The sequence below is a fragment of the Macaca nemestrina genome, chromosome 2 (assembly GCF_043159975.1).
Source record: "Macaca nemestrina isolate mMacNem1 chromosome 2, mMacNem.hap1, whole genome shotgun sequence".
NCBI lineage: Eukaryota > Metazoa > Chordata > Mammalia > Primates > Cercopithecidae > Macaca > Macaca nemestrina.
In genome coordinates this window covers 113,242,025-113,262,937 of record NC_092126.1, presented here as the reverse complement: position 1 = coordinate 113,262,937, position 20,913 = coordinate 113,242,025, and the positions used below count along the sequence as shown (strand labels likewise).

At 44.7% G+C, this 20,913-nt stretch overlaps 1 protein-coding gene across 11 annotated transcripts in view; it reads left to right on the top strand.

The window, feature by feature from the left end:
• Nucleotides 1-20,913, top strand: part of LOC105480454 (inositol hexakisphosphate kinase 1) — a 73,304-nt gene that overhangs the window by 41,149 nt on the left and 11,242 nt on the right. For 8 of the 11 annotated variants that reach the window (XM_011739362.3, XM_011739359.3, XM_011739358.3 and 5 more), the window contains exons 2-3: nt 3,413-3,763; nt 15,783-15,993. In XM_011739362.3, coding sequence (XP_011737664.1) covers nt 3,541-3,763; nt 15,783-15,993 — 434 coding nt within the window. In that variant the 5' untranslated portion in view covers nt 3,413-3,540. Of the gene's footprint in view, nt 1-2,043; nt 2,697-2,716; nt 3,764-15,782; nt 15,994-20,913 lie in introns of those variants that run through there. The other 3 variants (XM_011739360.3, XM_071091733.1, XM_024792477.2) reach the window with 3 other exon arrangements.

Below are 20,913 nucleotides of genomic sequence, written 5' to 3'. Positions count from 1 at the left end.
AGTAACATGAAAACAAAGTTATAGATACGTGGTATATTTACTCTTAGGGAGACTATTTCAAACACAGAAACAATGCCATGACTTTATGTTGACATCATATGGAAACAAAATACCAAATGTCTAGATAGACTGAAGAGTGGACTCTGCCCTCAGTCCTGTGGAAGCTGCAGAAGTTGCCACAGATCTCTCAGAGTCAGGGGAAGGGCTATTTCAATTTTTTTTTTTTTTTTTTTTTTTTTTTTGAGACGGAGTCTCGCTCTGTCTCCCAGGGTGGAGTGCAGTGGCCAGATCTCAGCTCACTGCAAGCTCCGCCTCCCGGGTTCATGCCATTCTCCTGCCTCAGCCTCCCGAGTAGCTGGGACTACAGGCGCCTGCCACCACGCCCAGCTAGTTTTTTGTGTTTTTTTAGTAGAGACGGGGTTTCACCGTGTTAGCCAGGATGGTCTCGATCTCCTGACCTCGTGATCCGCCCGTCTTGGTCTCCCCAAGTGCTGGGATTACAGGCTTGAGTCACTGCGCCGGGCCCTTTTTCCCTTTTTTAAGAAGGAGTCCTGCTCTGTTGCCCAGGGGTGGAGTGTAGTGGCGCAATCTTGGCTCACTGATACCTCCGCCTTCTGGGTTCAAGCGATTCTTGTGCCTCAGCCTCCCAAGTAGCTGAGATTACAGGCACGCACCATGCTCAGCTAATTTTTTGTGTGTATGTGTATTTTTAGAAGAGAGAGTTTCACCATGTTGGCCAGGCTGGTCTTGAACTCCTGACCTCAGGTGATCCACCTGCCTTGGTCTCCCAAAGTGCTGGGATTACAGGTGTGAACCACTGCACCTGGCCTATTTCCTTGGCTCTCCTCCTGCACCACTCTTCTGGGGCACCTGGCACTGTGACCCCTCTCTTTTCCCAGCCACCCAATGACTCAGGCTAGAAAGTTTAGCACTTTCCTTGTGTCCGTAGTCAGAAGCATTCCCAGGGAGAAGCACAGCCAGAGATAGGTCTCCTTCAGCCTGACGGGGGCCAGGACAGGAGCCAGTCTACAGCACTGAACAATGCAGTACGGCTGCAATGACCACCTCCAGAGACCCTGACCTGCCCTCCACAATCCAACAACTCTTTTTTTTTTTTTTTTAAAGTATTTACTACATGGTGGAAACTGCCTTGGACCTTTGCTGTGGAAATGAGAGAGAATGGTTTGGTGGTGATGACAGTGAGTTAATAGATGACAGCACAGTGGTATAGTGATGTGGTAGAGCTGGCATAGGGTACCTTAGGAGCCATAGATGTATACCCTATACTCAGGTTTGGAGAGAATGGAGTCTAGGAATATTACCTGGGGCAGAGTTGCCTTGTCCTGAAGGCAGTATTGCCTTGTCCCAGGTAGTATTCCTAGACTTTATTAAGGATAACTAGGCAAAAAATAAAAAAATAAAAAAGTGTATGTGCATTAAAATAGTGCAGTCTGGGGACTGGGAGTACAGAATAATTTATTTTGGTGATAGCAGTGAAATAAAACATAGCTAGCTGCCTGGGCAGCTTTGGGTTAAGATTTTGCAGTTTTGCAGTAGTTTTTTCTTTCTTTTTTTGAGAAAGGGTCTTGCTCTGTCATGCAGGCTGGAGTGCAGTAGTGCGATCACAGCTCAGCAGTGGTATTTTTGTACCCCATTTTGTCCATAATTACAAGGTCCAGAAAAAACAACAACAAAAAACCCGATGGTTTGTCTCTTACACATGGGACCATATTCCTGCTCTACTATTACTTTTTTTTTTCTTTTTTTTTATTTTTTTGAGACGGAGTCTCGCTCTGTCACCCAGGCTGGAGTGCAGTGGCCGGATCTCAGCTCACTGCAAGCTCCGCCTCCCGGGTTTACGCCATTCTCCTGCCTCAGCCTCCCGAGTAGCTGGGACTACAGGCGCCCGCCACCTCGCCTGGCTAGTTTTTTGTATTTTTTAGTAGAGACGGGGTTTCACCGTGTTAGCCAGGATGGTCTCGATCTCCTGAACTCGTGATCCGCCCATCTCGGCCTCCCAAAGTGCTGGGATTACAGGCTTGAGCCACTGCGCCCGGCCTACTTTTTTTTTTTTTTTTTTCTATCTTAATCTTTCTGATGTAGTCTTGCTGACTACATTCCTAATTTAAAAATACACTCAGTGTTACGAAATTTGCCAACTACTTTAAATTTTTTGAGAGAAAATTGACATTATAAAGAGGGAGTTTGAGTACAGGGAGCTTCTTCCTTGTCCCACTGGTTGGTATGGAGTCAGACAGAAAGGGAATGGTCATAAATTGACAATCATAGATTTAAAGTAGAAGAAATCTGAAGCCTGAATTCCTTTGGGAAAAGCAAAACCTTAATGATCCTATAGCAGGGGTCCCTGGGTACTGGTCCATGGCCTGTTAGGAACTGGGCCTCACAGTAGGAGGTGAGTGGTGGGTGAGCAAGCAAGCAAAGCTTCATCTGTATTTACAGCTGCTCCCCTTGCTTGCATTACCGCCGGAGCTCTGCCTCCTGTCAGATCAGCAGTGGCATTAGATTCTCATAGGAGCATGAACCCTATTGTGGACTGCACATGTGAGGGATCTAGGTTAAGTGCTCCTTATGAGAATCTAATGCCTGATGATCTGTCATTGTCTTCCATCACCTCAAGATGGGACCGTTCAGTTGCAGGAAAACAATCTTAGAGCTCCCAAGGATTCTACATTATGGTGAGTTGTATAATTATTTCATTATATATTACAATGTAATAATAATAGAAATACAGTGTACAATAAATGTAATGTGCCTTAATCATCCTGAAACCATCGCCCCCACAGCTGGTCCATGGAAAAATTGTCTTCCATGAAACTGGTTCCTGCTGCCAAAAAAGTTGGGGACCACTGTCCTACAGCTCAGCAAGGAATGGCTTCCTGCCTGGTCCTTGGCACCTTCAGTGGAGAATTTGGGAATCTCATGTGACCTAATTCCTCAGACAGAAACCCTTCCTCTGAGTGAAGGAGAGACCGTTACCAGTACTGGGTATCCTAAGGAGAATCCTTAGGATACCTGAACAGAACAAATTCCCTTTGCCTTCTGTTTTTTTTCTGATCTCATCTTTGGGTGTGAAATAAACCGGGATAGTTGCTTTCCTGATGGTTGTAATGTGCTGTAGCTCTAAAATAAAATCCTTTAGATAACTCAGAAGGGAGGTGAGAACTAGGAAAGGCAGAGAATGTGGGCTTCTGTGCACAAGATAGATGGAAGAGGCCAAGGTTGCATCATTCAGCAAAAATTTAACCAACTACCTTTAATGTGCCACGTAGTATTGTACGTGCTGGGGATACACATAGCAGAGAACAAAACAGAGTCCCTGCTCTCACTCATGGAGCTCCAGGGGAATTGTGACTCACTCAGTGTTTTGATTCCTTCTTCCTCTCTTCTGTAGGACAGAATCATAAGCCGAATAGAATCTGACCATTGGCTTTCAGCTGGCCAGGACCTTCTACCTAGCTTTCCTTTTGTGGCCCATGTGCTGCATCCTCTGCCCTCAGTGTGCAACTGGCCCCCAACGCAATGTGTGTTTGTCAAACCATGGAAGTGGGGCAGTATGGCAAGAATGCAAGTCGGGCTGGAGACCGGGGAGTCCTCCTGGAGCCCTTCATCCACCAAGTAGGCGGACACAGCAGCATGATGCGCTACGACGATCACACTGTGTGCAAGCCCCTCATCTCTCGGGAACAGCGCTTCTACGAGTCCCTCCCTCCCGAAATGAAGGAGTTCACCCCTGAATACAAAGGTCAGTCACTGGCCAGTTTAATGAAAGCAGCAGCTTTGGGCTTATAGACCCCTTGCCACAGTTTTTCTTGGTTTGTTTGCCATATTATATCATTGTAGGTCTTTTTTCTCAAAGCACTAAGTCACTTTATTAGGTAAAATTAGGCTGAAAGCATCAGCAAGGTCTTCAGATCTTGAAAATTGAATTTATTAATAGGTGAAGCTGAGAAAAAGTCATAGCATTAAGTTCCATTGGTGGAAAAGAGCATGCTGTTGTCAATGAGTTTTCCCAATTGCTGCAACACTAGTCTAGGAGAGAAGAGGGAACATTTCTCTCATCTCAGAGAAGGAATGGGTACTTCCCAGGTTAAAGTGGTTGGATGGCTGGCAGTGGGGCTGTGTGAAGCCTGTGTCTGTATGTGCTGGGGCAAAGAATTGTTGGTAAGAAATGCAGGGACTTTCTGGGGCCTGGAAATCCTGATATTTGAAGGAAAAATAATTTATTTTAAAATATAAGTAAACTTTATAGAAAAGAACCTCATGAATATTAACTATACCAGAATTAACTAACTGTATTTTAAAATCTGATCTTTGTCAGTGTTTATAAATTTTTATGATTGCTCATTGTGTGTAAGTTTTTTTTTTTACGTTCTGCTTTGTAACTTAAAGTTGTATGATTTCAGTTAGGTTAACACCGTCCTTTACTTAGGAGAGTTTCAATTTAGAAAAACCAGTGCCATAGAATTAACTTTTTGTTTCCTTAACTTTTTAAAAAAATTTTTGGTAAAATGTACCTAACATAACATTTGCCATTTTAAAGTGTATAATTTAGTGGCATTAAGCACATTCACAATGTTGTATAGCCATTCTCCATTTCCTGAATTTTTCATCATTTGAAGTAAACTCTGTATGTATTAAATAATAACTCCGCATTCTTCCATCGTCTGATCCCCTGGTAACCTCTTGTTTACTTTGTCTCTACAGATTTGCCTATTGTAGATATTTCATAAAAGTGAAATCGTGCTGGGCGCAGTGCCTCACGCCTGTAATCCCAGCACTTTGGGAGGCCGAGGCGGGCGGATCACAAGGTCAGGAGATCAAGACCATGGTGAAACCCCGTCTCTACTAAAAATACAAAAAATTAGCCGGGCGCGGTAGCGGGCGCCTGTAGTCCCAGCTACTCAGGAGGCTGAGGCAGGAGAATGGCGTGAACCCTGGAGGCGGAGCTTGCAGTGAGCCGAGATCGCGCCACTGCACTCCAGCCTGGGTGACAGAGCGAGACTCCGTCTCAAAAAAAAAAAAAAAAGTGAAATCGTTACAATTTTTGACCTTTTGTGTCTGGCTTGGTTCACTTAGCTTAATGTTTACAAGGTTCGTTCATGTCCTAGTGTGTATTAAAACTTCATTCTTGGCCAGGCGCAGTGGCTCGCATCTGTATTCTTAGCACTTTTTTTTTTTTTTTTTTTGAGACAGTCTTGCTCTGTTGCCAGGCTGGAGTGCAGTGGTGCGATCTCGGCTCACTGCAACCTCCAACTCCTGGTGTTGGGATTACAGGCATGAGCCACCACGCCTGGCCAGTCCTAGCACTTTGGGAGGCCAAGGCAGGCGGATCACTTGAGATCAAGGGTTCGAGACCAGCCTGACCAACATGGCAAAACCGTGTTTCAACAAAAAATACAAAAATTAGCCGGGTGTGGTGGTGTGTGCCTGTAATCCCAGCTACTTGGAAGGCTGAGGCGGGAGAGTATCTTGAACCCAGGAGGTGGAGGTTACAGTGAGCCAAGATTGTGCCACTGCATTCTAGCCTGGGCAACAGAGTGAGACTCTGTCTCAAAAAACAAAAACACACTTCATTAATTTTTTTTTTTTTTTTTTGAGACGGAGTCTAGCTCTATCGCCCAGGCTGGAGTGCAGTGGTATGATCTTGGCTCACTGCAAGCTCTGTCTCCCGGGTTCATGCTGTTCTCCTGCCTCAGCCTCCCCAGTAGCTGGGACTACAGGTGCCGCCACCACGCCCAGCTAATTTTTTGAATTTTTAGTAGAGACAGGGCTTCACCGTGTTAGCCCGGATGGTCTCCATCTCCTGACCTTGTGATCTGCCCGCCTTGGCCTCCCAAAGTGCTGGGATTACAGGCGTGAGCCACCGTGCCTGGCCCACTTCATTCTTTTTTATAGCTGAATAATATTTCATTGTAAGTGTATACCACACTTTGTTTATTCATTCATCTGTTGATGGACACCTAGATGGTTCCACCTTTTGGCTATTATGAATAATGCTGCTGTGAACATTGTCTTACAAGTGTCCATTTGAGTCACTGCTTTTAATTCTTTTGGGTATATACCTAGGAGTGGAATTGTCAGATCGTGTGGAAGTTCTTTGTTTACCTTTCGGAGGAACTGCCAAACTGTTTCCCACAGTGGCTGCACCACTTTGCCATCTTACCAGCAGCGTACAAGGGTCCCTATTTCTCCACATCCTTACCAACACTGCTTTTCTTTTCTTTTTGTAGCCATCCTAGGGGGTGTGTGTGGTATCTGTGGCTTTGATTTACTTTTCCCTAATGTCTAATGAATGATGCAGAGCATTTTTTTGTTATTGACTGTTGGCATACCTTCTTAAAGAAATGTCTATTCAAGTCTTTTGACCATGTTGTATTGGGCTGTTTCTTTCTTTTTTTTTTTTTTTGAGAAAGAGTCTTGCTCTGTCACCCAGGCTGGAGTGCAGTAGTGCGATCTCAGCTCACTGCAATCTCCACTTCCGGGTTCAAGCGATTCTTCTGCCTCAGCCTCCTAAGTAGCTGGGATTACAGGCATGCGCCACCACGCCTAGCTAAATTTTGTATTTTTAGTAGAGACAGCATTTTACCATGTTGGGCAGGCTGGTCACGAACTCCTGACCTTAGGTGATTTGCCTGCTTTGGCCTCCCAAAGTGCTGGGATTACAGTCATGCGCCACCATGTCTGGCTAATTTTTGTATTTTTAGTAGAGATGGGGTTTCGCCATGTTGGCCAGGCTGGTCTCGAATTCAACTCAGGTGACCTACCTGCTTCGGCCTCCTAAAGTGTTGGGATTATAGGCGTGAGCCACCGTGCCTGGCCTGGGTTGTTTCTTAATGGGCAGAAAGAAGTGAACCAGTTTTTAGAATATCCCAAGCTTTTTAAATTTTATTTTTATTTTAATTAACCTCAGGGCTTTTACTTATGCTTGGAATGTCCTTTCCAGTATCCTTATCCACACCTGCTCCTCCAATCTTTAGTTTATCAGATCTCCCCAGACACTTCTTCCCTGATATCCTATATTTATTATATTCTGCTCTGGAAACCATATTTTCGATTATAGAGCCTTACTTAGTTTCTTCATAGGACTTATCACAATCTGTATTTTTGTCTATATGTTTGTTTTTCACATTAGTATGGAAGCTCCTTGAAGGCATGGATTTTTTTTTTTTTTTGTCTTTTATACTAATGAGCTTGGGCCCTGGCATCTAGTAGATGGTCAGTAAATACTTGATAAAAGAATGAGGCAAAGCTTATTTGCATAAATGTCCAGAAGCCTTGAACTTCACATTTAGTACTGCAAGCACTAATAGTTGATGATTACAGCTGGTCTTACCAAATAAATGAAAATTTGTTTTTAAACCTGCCAAGATATGAAATATTATTGACACTTTTTCTTAACTTAATTGAGCTTAAACACCTGTGCTGATAGCAGTAATTAGATGTGTGTATGTGTGTGGGCTCTTATCATACATGTATTTCCTAGCTCCGTGTGCTGAAAGGGCCTAAAAGCAGTGGTACTTCAGTAGCAATCAGTACATCTAGCAACCAAATCCTGAGTTTTCTAAATACCATTCTTACAATAAAAAGAAACAGAGCTCCTTGGTGAAATGGTTGGTTCCTGAGTTGGGGCAGGAAAATTATAAGACAAGCCTAGAACATCTTACAGTGACAGACAGTAAAGAAGTGGTCAAAAATGATGTCAGAAGTACAAAGAGCTAACTTTAAAGGAGTTGAGGGGCCCAATCTAGAAGAATTTAAACAACAAAATATCCACAAGTCTATACTGATAGATACATGGATACAAAGGAACAATTCTTCCTTATAGAATTCTAATTTCTTTTTTTTTTTGGAGACAGAATCTCGCTCTGTTGTCCAGGTTGGAGTACAGTGGCGCGATCTCAGCTCACTGCAAGCTCTGCCTCCCGGGTTCACGCCATTCTCCTGCCTGTAGCTGGGACTACAGACTCCCACCACCATGCCCGGCTAATTTTTTGTATTTTTAGTAGAGGCAGGGTTTCACTGTGTTAGCCAGGATGGTCTTGATCTCCTGACCTCGTGATCCACCAGCCTCGGCCTCCCAAAGTTCTGGGATTACAGGCGTGAGCCACCGCGCCTGGCCAGAATTCTAATTTAATTAATAAATATAGAAGGAATGATGGGAATAGAGGTCACCATTAGGCAGACAACACAGTAATACCATTCAGCACACACCATTAGGTATTACACGCATCATTAGACATTACAACACAGTAATAATTGTGGCAGTGTGCAGCGGTGCAATCATACCTCACTGCAGCCTCGAAACCATGGCTTGGCCGGGCATGGTGGCTCATGCCTGTGATCCTAGCACTTTGGGAGGCCGAGGCAAGCGGATCACCTGAGGTCAGGAGTTCGAGACCAGCCTGGCCAACATGGTGAAACCCTGTCTCTACTAAAAATCCAAAACTTAGCTGGGTGTGCTGGCAGGTGCCTGTAATCCCAGTTACTTGAGAGGCTGAGGCAGAAGAATCACTTGAACCCGGGAGGCAGAGGTTGCAGTGAGCCGAGACCACACCATTGCACTCCATCCAGCCTGGGCAACAAGAGTAAAACTCTTGTCTCAAAAAAAAAAAAAAAAGAAACTATGACTCAAGTGATCCTCCCACCTCAGCCCCGAGTAGATGGGACTACAGGCACGCCACTATACCTGGGTAATTTTTTTTTTTTTTTTTTTTTTTGAGACGGAGTCTCTCTCTGTAGCCCAGGCTGGAGTGCAGTGGCCGGATCTCAGCTCACTGCAAGCTCCGCCTCCCGGGTTTACGTCATTCTCCTGCCTCAGCCTCCCGAGTAGCTTGGACTACAGGCGCCCACCACCTCGCCTGGCTAGTTTTTTGTATTTTTTTTAGTAGAGACGGGGTTTCACCGTGTTAGCCAGGATGGTCTCGATCTCCTGACCTCGTGATCCGCCTGTCTCGGCCCCCCAAAGTGCTGGGATTACAGGCTTGAGCCACCGCGCCTGGCTACCTGGGTAATTTTTTTTTTTTTTTTTTTTTTTTTTTTTTTGAGACGGAGTCTCGCTCTGTCGCCCAGGCTGGAGTGCAGTGGCCGGATCTCAGCTCACTGCAAGCTCCGCCTCCCGGGTTCCCGCCATTCTCCTGCCTCAGCCTCCCAAGTAGCTGGGACTACAGGCGCCCACCACCTCGCCCGGCTAGTTTTTTTGTAGTTTTAGTAGAGACGGGGTTTCACTGTGTTCGCCAGGATGGTCTCGATCTCCTGACCTCGTGATCCACCCGTCTCGGCCTCCCAAAGTGCTGGGATTACAGGCTTGAGCCACCGCGCCCGGCCACCTGGGTAATTTTTAAACTTTTTTGTAGTGACAGGGTCTTGCTTTGTTATCCAGGCCGGTTTTGAACTTCTAGCCTCAAGAAATCCTCCCACCTTGATCTTTCACAGTGCTGAGATTTAAGAGATCGGATCTCACTATGTTTCCTGGGCTGGTCTTGAACTCCTGGTCTCAAGTGATCCTCCCATGTAGCCTCAGGCATGATACCTCAGCCTACCGAGTAGCTGGGATCACAGGTGTGAGCTCCCAGCTGCAAGATGTATGTGTGTGTGTGTGTGTGTTTGTGTGTATTTTGTTTTTGTTTGTTTTTTGTTTTTTGTTTTGTTTTGAGACAGGGTTTTGCTTCATTGCCTAGGCTAGAGTGTAGTTGTATGATCTCGGCTCACTGCAACCTCTGCCTCCCGGGTTCAAGTGGTTCTCCTACCTCAGCCTTCCGAGTAGCTGGGGCTTACAGGCGCCTGCCACCATTCCTGGCTGATTTTTGTATTTTTAGTAGAGATGGGGTTTCACCACGTTGGTCAGGTTGGTCTCGAACTCCTGACCTCAAGTGACCCACTTGCCTTGTCCTCCCAAAGTGCCTGGATTACAGGCTTGAGCCACTGTGGCTGGACTGTATTTTTTTTCATATAAAATTTTAGTCCAATTTATTTATTTATATACTATTTTGAGACAGAGTCTCACTCTGTCGCTGAGACTGAAATGCAGTGGCATGATCTTAACTCACCACAGCCTTGACCTCCTGGGCTGAAGTGATTCTCCCACCTTAGCCCTCAGCCTCTGGAGTAGCTGGGACCACAGGTGTGCTCTGGCCTTTTTTTTTTTTTTTTTTTTTTGTATATTGTAGAGACAGAGTCTCACCATGTTGCCCAGGCTGGTCTCAAACTCCTAGGCTCAAGTGATCTGCCTGCCTTGGCCTCCCCAAGTGCTGGAATTACAGATGTGAGCCACCATGCCCGGCCCTGAAATAGATTAATTTGACTAATAATATCTTCCACCATGCTTCTGTTTTCTTTCTTTTTTTTTTTTTTGAGATGGAGTCTTGCTCTGTCGCCCAGGCTGGAGTTCTGTGGCGCAATCTTGGCTCACTGCAAGGTCTACGTCCTGGGTTCATGCCATTCTCCTGCCTCAGGCTTCTGAGTAGCTGGGACTACAGGTGCCGCCACCATGCCTGGCTAATTTTTTGTATTTTTAGTAGAGACGGGGTTTCACCATGTTAGCCAGGATGGTCTCGATCTGACCTTGTGATCCGCCCATCTCGGCCTCCCAAAGTGCTGGGATTACAGGCGTGAGCCACCTCACCCGGCCTATGCTTCTATTTTCTTTGACTAAATTGGGCTTCATTTGACTTAGAAAGAAGGGATTAATTTTAGTTTAATTGAATTGTACTTTTGAGCTAGCATATTAATTCTTTCCCAGTGAAAATGTAGCCTAAGCAAAGAAAATAAAGTAGATCCTAAGAATTTACTGTGGCTTTCATTTTTTTATTTTTATTTTGAGGCAGGGTCTTGCTGTGTCGCCCAGGCTGGAGTACAGTGGTGCAGTCATGGCTCACTGCAGCCTCAAACTCCTGGCCTCAAGCATCCTCCCATGTTATGGCCTTTAAAGATACCTGTTACTCAGTTTGAGAGGAGGAAGGTGTGAGGAAATACTGAACCAGTGCTAGAGACTGCCACCCCTTCCCTGGGAGGCACCTTGAAGTTCTAACTTGTCATATCCCAATTCTGATGGTGTAATTTAGAGAACATTTATCTGGAAGCCGGGCTCATTTACCTTTTAAGGGATTTTTTCCTTAGCATCAGAAGGACTCCATGAACTGACAGGGCCTAGTTTTATTTCTGGCTTTGGCATATTTGTGGCAGAATGTTTGGCCTTTGGTGTTTTGAGTGTGGATGGATAGGTGGCTGAATCTACATTTATAAAGTGTTTGGGACCGTTAAAGTTTCCTAGCCACTTGGAGAAAGCAGTGTGTTTATTTCTGGCTTTGTTCTTATTTAGCAACTTTAGAATATTTATTTTTCTAAATTTAGTATTCTTCTGATTATGTTTTGAAAGCAATAAAAATCACACAGTTTCAAAACTGCACAAAGGACTTGAATAGAGATTTTTCCACAGAAGACATACAGATGGCCAGTAGCACATCAACATGATTAGTCATTAAGAAATGCAAATCAAAACCAAAATCAGATACCACTTCATACTAGGTATCTTATTTTACCTAGTATGGCTATAATAGTTTAAAGAAAAAAGGGAAATAACTGTTGGCAAGGATGTGGAGAAATGGGAACATTGCTGATGAAAATGTAAAGTGTGGTAGCCACTGTGGAAAACAGTTTGGCAGTTCCTCCCAAAGGTGAACACAGAAACCATATGATCTAGCAATTCCACTTCTACATATATATCCAAAAGAATTGAAAACAGGGACTGTGGCCAGGCATAGTGTCTCACGCCTGTAATCCTAGTACTTTGGGAGGGGGGGCAGATCACCTGAGGTCAGGAGTTCAAGTCCAGCCTGGCCAACATGGCAAAACCCTATCTCTACTAAAAAATAGAAAAATTAGCCGGGTGTGGTGGCAGGCACCTGTAATCCCAGCTCCTCAGGAGGCTGAGGCAGGAGAATCACCTTGGGAGGCAGAGATTGCAGTGAGCTAAGGTCGCACCACTGCATTCCAGCCTGGGTGACAGAGCAAGATTCTGTCTCAAAAAAAGAAAAGAAAAAAAACAGGGATTCAAATGGATTGTTGTAAGCCAGTGTTCACAGCAGCATCATTCATAATAGCTAAAAGGTGAAAACAACCCAAGTGTCCATCAATATAGATAACACATAATAGATGTGATATATACTTACAATGGAATACTATTCAGCCATAAAAAAGAATGGAAGTTCTGATACATGCTGTGACACAGATGAACCTTGCCAACACTATGCTAAGTGAACTAGGCCAGACACAAAAGAACAAAACTTGTATGATTTCACTTATATGAAATATGCATAGTAGGCAAATCTGTAGAGATAGAAAGTAGATTTGGTGGCCGGGCGCGGTGGCTCAAGCCTGTAATCCCAGCACTTTGGGAGACGGGCGGATCACGAGTTCAGGAGATCGAGACCATCCTGGCTAACACGGTGAAACCCCATCTCTACTAAAATACAAAAAAAAAATTAGCCGGGCGAGGTGGCGGGCGCCTGTACTCCCAGTTACTTGGGAGGCTGAGGCAGGAGAATGGCGTGAACCCGGGAGGCGGGGCTTGCAGTGAGCTGAGATCCGGCCACTGCACTCCAGCCTGGGCAACAGAGCTAGACTCCGTCTCAAAAAAAAAAAAAAAAAAAAAGAAAGTAGATTTGGTTACTAGGGCTAGGAGGAAGGGAAAATGGGGAGTTACTGCTTAATGGGTACAGCATTTTTGTTTGAGGTCATGAAAAACTTTTTAGAAATAGATAATGGTGGTGGTTATTCAATATTGTCAATGTACTTAATGCCCACTGAATTGTACATTTAAAAATGATTAAGTGGCTGGGCATGGTGGCTCACACCAGTAATCCTAGCACTTTGGGAAGCTAAGGCAAGAGGATTGTTTGAGGCCAGGAGTTTGAGACCAGACTGGGACTGGTCAGCATAGCAAGTCTTGTCTCTACCAAAGAAAAAAAAGAATTAAATGGCAAATGAGCTCCTGTGCTCAAGCAGTCCTCCTGCCTTGACCTCCCAAAGTGCTGGAATTATAGCGCGAGCCACTGGGCCTGGCCCAAACACCACAATTTTATTTTATTTTTATTTTATTTTTTTTGAGATGGAGTGTTGCTCTGTTGCCCAGGCTGGAGTGCAGTGGCGTGATCTTGGCTCACTGCAACCTCTGCCTCCCGGCTTCAAGCTATTCTCCTGCCTCAGCCTCCTGAGTAGCTGGGATTACAGGTGCACACCACCATGCCTGGATAATTGTTGTATTTTTAGTAGAGACAGGGTTTTGACATGTCGGCCAGGCTGGTGTCGAACTCCTGACCTCAGGTGATCCACTCGCCTCGGCCTCTCAAAGTGCTGGGATTACAGGCGTGAGCCATCACGCCCTGCCCACAATTTTAAAAGTAAATAAAAAGTATAACTCAAAACAATAATAAAACCTCTACCCAAATGTAACCTGTCTCTCTTTCAATCAGTCTTACAAATGCCAAGGAAATTAGGGTTTATGTCAGATGAATTAAAAGACCATTGCTTTTCATTTTCCTAACTTCATTCAAACTAGGTATGAGTGACAAGGTCAAAAAAGGTCAGGACCAAAAAAAATTTTTTTTACTAATAGATTGCATGACTTATTTAATTACCAAATCTTACTTACTCTTGGTAAAGGCATCTTCTGCTCTATCCAACTGCCATTTCTCCCCCGACCAGGTATGATGATCTGTGTCAGCCAGGGGTATGTTAGGGTGCTCAGTGTTATTTGCTTGTCTAACAAACACATTAGAGGTTTTTAGTACAGCATTATGTGGCCCTGCAAGACGAAAAGGAAAGAGCAAATTATAAAAGGAGAGAGTGATACATATGTAAAATAAAAAGCTTATATTCATCAAGATATACCTTTAAAGAAAATGGATAGAGATATTTGTTTTTCTGTACTGACAAAGATTTCATTTCTATAATATAAGAATATATATATGAAGGCCAGGTGTAGTGGCTCACGCCTGTAATCCCAACACTTTGGGAGGCTGAGGCGGGTGGATCATGAGGTCAGGAGATCAAGACCATCCTGGCTAACACGGTGAAACCCCATCTCTACTAAAAATACAAAAAATTAGCCGGGCGTGGTGGCGGGCGCCTGTAGTCCCAGCTACTCGGGAGGCTGAGGCAGGAGAATGGCGTGACCCTGGGAGGTGGAGCTTGCAGTGAGCCACGATTGCACCACTGCATTCCAGCCTGGGTGACAGAGCGAGACTCCATCTCAAAAAAAAAAAAAAAAAAAAAAAATATATATATATATATATATAAACTTGTACAAGTCAATAAGAGACAAATAACTAAATAGAAAAATGGGCAAGAATAAAGAAAATCAGTAAAAACTAAAGACTGATTCTTTGAGGAAAGCAGTAGTATTGATAAAGCTCTTGCCAGACTGATGAGGAAAAAGAGAAGGCACAAATTTCTAGTGTCAGGAATGATAGAGGTATCATTACTGTAGATTCTACAGATATTTAAAAGGTAGAAGAATATTATGGGCCAGCATGGTGGCTCATGCCTATAATCTCAACACTTTGAAGGGCTGAGGCAGGAGGATTGCATGAGGCCAGTAGTTCAAGACCAACCTGGGCAACAAAGCGAGACCCCATCTCTATAAAAAAATTGAAACATTAGCCAGGTGTGGTGGCATGTGCCTATAGTCCCAGCTACGTGGGAGGCTGAGGCAGGAAGATCACTTGAGTTCAGGAGTTTGAGGTTGTAGTGAGCTATGATGGCACCACTGCACTTCAATGGGACCCTGTCTCTTAAAAAAAGAAGAATATTATAAAGAACTTTAAGCCAATAATTGTTCTACAATGTAAAAGAAGTTGACAAAACATAGGGAGATACTGTCTCTACAAAAAATAAACCATAAATGCTTCTCACTGATTTTCAGATTATAGAGCCAACTGTGTACATCTGGGAGTGTAAAAGTAGAAATGTAGCTGACAGACAAAAGGTGGGATGTGGAAGTGAGACCAAGTTACTTTTTTTTCCCTTCAAAACCTCTTTCTCAAGTTTCTGGATATATGTATTTTTTAATTGTATTAAGAACACTTGAGAAGGGTCTTACTTGTGTTTTAACTCACTATGGTCCAGAAGACACTACAAACAACCTGTTTGATTACAATGGGCACAAAAAAGTATTACAGATACAGCATGGCAAACAGAAAGATGTTTTATCTTCGAGATGCCAGGGCTGGAAGTTCTGTGTAGTGAGGCTAGGATAGCCTGATGCTGAGTGTGGGCAGAACACAGATTTTTTTGGACCCTCTAGGAGGGAGAAGTGTTGACGTCCCTTTGGCTGACACTGTCAGGCAGAAGGAAACTAGATCTAAAGGAGGACACACACAGTAAATGGCAGCATAAAGCACTTAAGTTAACTAGAGGGTTAAGTCATGCCAGGTGTGGGTGTCACCTAGAGAACACAGTTCTTTTGAATGGTACAAAAAGTCAGTAATCGAAAGGGAGAAGGCCAGATAAGAGAGGGGGAAATAAACATAGACTTATCCGGGAACAAAAGTAAGCATCAGATTTAGCTTGGGCGTGGACAGTCATCTATTTTCTGGAAGTCGCTGTCTGCTGGCCATTGTTCTGACATTGATCTGTAGTTGGTTGAGGGCAGCTGATGTCTTCTTGCTGTGTGGGCAAGTGAGCTCCGACAGTCTGTGCTGCATAGACTCAGCCTGTGTTGACATTTGTTTACCAGTTCCCCTTTTTTTTTTTTTTTTTAACAGGCGTGGTATCTGTCTGTTTTGAGGGGGACAGTGATGGTTACATCAACTTAGTGGCCTATCCTTATGTGGAAAGCGAGACTGTGGAACAGGATGACACACCAGAACGGGAGCAACCTCGGCGCAAACACTCCCGCCGGAGCCTGCACCGGTCAGGCAGTGGCAGTGACCACAAGGAGGAAAAAGCCAGCCTGTCCCTTGAGACCTCTGAGAGGTAAGAGGTACATGTCTCATCCTGCTGATACAAGCACTCAAGACATCTCCAGAGTCCTGATACATCATGGGGAAGCAGGGCTCACGGTCAAGGTTGGATAAGATGACTGGTGTTCTTGGGATACCCACACAAGTGTGGCCTCTTCTCTGTGTCATATCACCCCAGTGATGCCTCTTTCTGGGTCTAGCTATAGCTGGTTGAGAGAGGAAGTGAAGCTCTCTCAGCCCTTTGGAATCAGGGACACCTGTGCTGGTGACAAAAGGTTCTCTGGCTTTTTGTTGTGCCTTGCCAGCCACAGGACAGAAGGTTGAAATACATTAGTTCGTAGTGAGGCTCCAAATGCTTTCTGACCTGCAGGATGTCCAAGCCTAAGGGCTATGAGTCCAACTAAACAGGAGTTCCCTAATGGTTTTGTGTCAGACCTCTGAGAATCATATCAGTCATTAACCCTTTCCCTGCAACTAAAATTTAGTTTCCATTGTGTTGTAAATTGATTTTTCTTATAAGTTCAAATTATGTTTTTTTTGTTTGTTTTGAGATGGAGTCGTGCTCTGTTAGGCTGGAATGCAGTGGAATACAGTGGCATCATCTTGCCTCACTCCTGGGTTCAAGTAATTCTCCTGCCTCAGCCTCCCGAGTAGCTGGGATTATAGGCGTGCACCACCACGCCCAGCTAATTTTTGTATTTTTAGTGGAGACGTTGTTTCACCATGTTGGCTGGGCTGGTCTCGAACTCCTGACCTCAGGTGATTCACCTGCCTTGGCTTCCCAAAGTGCTGGGATTATAGGCGTGAACCACTGTACCCAGCCTCAAATTATGTGTCTTGATAATTTCATGCAAGAATTAATATGAACTCCCACTAGGATGGGTATAATCAAAAGGACAGACAATAAAAGTGTTGACAGGATGTGAAGAAATTGGAACCCTCCTACACTGCTGGTAGGAAGGTAAGGTGGTACAGCCACTTGGGAAACAATTTAGCAGTTCTTCAGAAAGTTAAACCGGGCTGAGTGCTATGGCTCACACTTGTAATCCTAATGCTTCAGGAGTCTGAGACGGTAGGATCCTTTGAGGCCAGGAGTTCCGGACCAGCCTGGGCAACATAGTGAGACCCCATCTCTTTAGAAAAAAAAAAAAAAAGGCTGGGCGCAGTGGCTCACGCCTTTAATCCCAGCACTTTCGGAGGCCAAGGCAGGCAGATCACAAGGTCAGGAGATCGAGATCATCCTGGCTAACACGGTGAAACCCCATCTCTACTAAAAATACAAAAAAATTAGCCAGGCATGGTGGCAGGCACCTGTAGTCCCAGCTACTCGGGAAGCTAAGGCAGGAGAATGACTTGAACCTGGGAGGCGGAGCTTGCAGTGAACCGAGATCACGCCACTGCACTCCAGCCTGGGTGACAGAGCAAGTCTCCGTCTCAGAAAAAAAAAAAACAAACCCAAAAGTTAAACCAGTAATTCTTCTTTTAGGTATATACCCAAAAGAGTTGAATACATATATTCCCACAAAATTTGTACAAAAATGTTCTTAACATTATTTATATTAGGGTTGTTTCCAGTTTCTGGCTAACCCAAGTGTCCATCAACTGGTGAATGGATACACAATACATGGTACATCCATGTAATGGAATGTTACTCAGCCCTAAAAAGGAATGGAGTGCTGGTACATGCTACAACATGGATGAATCATGAAAACATTATGTTAAATGAAAGAAACCAGACACAAAAGACCACATATGTACAATGCCATTTATGTAAATTGTTCACATCAGGCAAATCTATAGAGAGAAAAGGTAGGTTAGTGGTTGCTTTCTGTTAGTGGTTAGGAGCTGGAAGTAGTGGGAAATAGGGAGTGACTGCTAATGATGATGGTTTTGATTTTGGGGTCATGAAATATTCTGAAAATTAGGTGGTGGTGATGTTTTACAATCTTGTGAATCCACTAAAAAACCACAGAATTGTAAAAATAAAAAAAAAATAACAGAATTATGAACCAGGCATGGTGTCTCACATCTGTAATTCCAGCACTTTGGGAGGCTGAGGCGGGTGGATCACCTGAGGTCAGGAGTTCGAGACCAGCCTGACCAACATGGTGAAACCCCGTCTCTAGTAAATACAAAAAAATTAGTCAGGTGTGGTGGCGTGTGCCTGTAATCCCAGCTACTTGGGAGACTGAGGCAGGAGAATCACTTGAACCACTTGAACCCAGGAGGGTTGAACCCAGGTTGCAGTGAGCTGAGATTACACCATTGCACTCCAGCCTGGGCAACAAGAGCAAAAACTCTGTCTCAAGAAAAAAAGGTTTTAGTAAGATGCTTTGTGACTTGACTTAGAAGCTGAAATTGGGAATTTCCTTAGATGTGACAGTACATAGTTCATCTGTGATATCAGATCAGTTCACCAATACATGCTACATACCTGTGCCCCTGAAGCTTTGTAAAGGCCCAGGACACTCCAGTTCTTCTCACTCAGTTTGTTGAACAAGGATACGCCCATGTCAAGGAGTACAGAACCCCATGAGACACTGGCTGAGTGGGTTATGTGTCATTTTCCGTGTCCTCAGTCAGCAGATCCTCTTTGGCCAGGTCTGCATCTTTCATGCAAGTAGAGAGCTTCATATCCACTTCTTAGTAAGCAGGGTCTTCAAATGTCAAACATTCTTTGGTCAGATGGCTTCCAGCCCACAGAAGCCCTTCTTCTAGTGCTTCCCCTTCACTCCCCAAGAGGCTGCTTCTTGACTAATGTCTTTGGGACCTAACTTGGTCATTCAAGTGACAAAGAATTTTCCCCCAGGTCTGTAGCTGACAATTGATAGTTCTCTCTGAGCAGCGCTCAGAGTGACTTTTCCCCCTACTCTAAAAGAGACAAGGTCTTGCTCTGTCACCCAGACTAGAGTGCAGTGGCATCATCAGTGACTCACTGCAGCCTTGAATACTGGGCTCAAGCCATCCTATCCTTTCACCTCAGCCTCCCAAGTAGCTGGGACTACAGGTGCACACCACTGCACTCAGCTAATTTTTAAATTTTTTGTAGAGATAGGGTCTCACTTTGTTGCCCAGCATGGTCTCAAACTCCTGGCTTCAAGCAATCCTCCCACCTTGGCCTCCCAAAGTGTGAGGATTATAGGTGTGAGCCACTGCGCCCAGCCTAGAGTGGGCTTTTTTTATTGTCCTCCAGAGGTACAGAGGTTGCTTCATGAGTCATTTGGTGAAAAGCTATAGAATAACATCACCTAGAATAACATCACTGTCTGCCTATGTCCAGGTTCAAGGTCCTGCTCTGAAGGTGACAGCTCTACCTGTACTGACCAAACCACTGTCTGGCCTGTTAGCAGAGAGACTGTCATTCCAGGGGTGGGGCTTTTTTCTTCACAGAACCAGGGCTGCAACACCGAGGGTGATACCAAGTATCGTGGGGGCTTCATCCAGACGCAGAGAACTTCCTTGGGTTTACATGGCAAATAAGTCCACCTTTCTGTTTCCTAAAGGGTTTCACAGAAAAGACATGTTTGAATGGCCTCAACAGTGCTGTCACCAGAAGAAAGTAAGGGTTTTATCATTCTGAGAGGCATTGGTGGGCTCCTCTACTTTCTTTTTTTCTTTTTTTTTTTTTTTGAGACAGAGTCTCGCTCTGTCGCCCGGGCTGGAGTGCAGTGGCCGGATCTCAGCTCACTGCAAGCTCCGCCTCCCGGGTTCACGCCATTCTCCTGCCTCAGCCTCCCGAGTAGCTGGGACTACAGGCGCCTGCCACCTCGCCCGGCTAGTTTTTTGTAGTTTTTAGTAGAGACGGGGTTTCACCGTGTTAGCCAGGATGGTCTCGATCTCCTGACCTCGTGATCCGCCCGTCTCGGCCTCCCAAAGTGCTGGGATTACAGGCTTGAGCCACCGCGCCCGGCCTCCTCTACTTTCAGTTAGGTGAAAATGGGGTCTCTGCCACTGCCTCTTCACCAGTGTTGCACAGCTGACCCTTGCTGGGGAGGGTCATCATTTCCAGCACACACCAGCCCTGGTGTTAGCTTGAATCTGTGCAACTCATGCCACACAGTTAGAGGAGAGGCCTGCAGTTCTGGAGAGGAGAGTGGCATTTGAAGTTGATGGGCGTCACAGCGAGATGCTGTCTCAAAAAGAAAAAAAAGAAATTACTGTAATGTTCCACCTCTGCTGTGAGCTGCAGGCTTGCTCTGTAATTTGCAGGGCACATGGCTTCACCAGTAGTGTGGTTTTCTTGGCCTTTCAGTATGATAAACAGTGTTGTTGGTTACTTCAAGCAAAGATTTTTATGTTGGGGCATAATGAAATTGTTGGCAAAGTTCCAGTATTTTCAGTTGAAGTTGCTTTCTCACAAAAACTCCTTTGTGGTTTGATTTATTTTATTATTTATTTATTTTTGAGACATGGTCTGTCTCTGTTGCCCAGGCTGGAGTGTAGTAGCATGATCACGGCTCAGTGCATCCTCAGCCCCTTGGGCTCAGGTGATCCTCCCACCTTAGCCTCCCAAGTGGCTAGCTGGCTGGAACTACAGACACAAGCCACCATGCCCAGCTAATTTTTAAATTTTTTGTAGAGATGGAGTTTTGACATGTTGCCCAGGCTGGTCTTGAACACCTAGGCTCAAGTGATCCTCCCACCTTGGCCTCCCAAAGTGTTGGGATTACAGTTGTGACCCATGGTGCCTGGCCTTGACTTATTTTAGAAATAAAATCTCCTTCCTCGGCTGGGTGCAGTTTGGTAGCATTACGTACATTCACATTGTTGTGCAACTAACTCCCCATTCCTCCTTCCCCCAGCCTGTGGCAACCACTTTTCTAGTTTCTGTCTTAATGGATTTGCAGTTACTTCACATGAGTAGAATCACGCAATATTTATCCTTTTGTGTCTGGCTTATTTCACTTAGCAAAATGTTTTCAAGTTCATATAT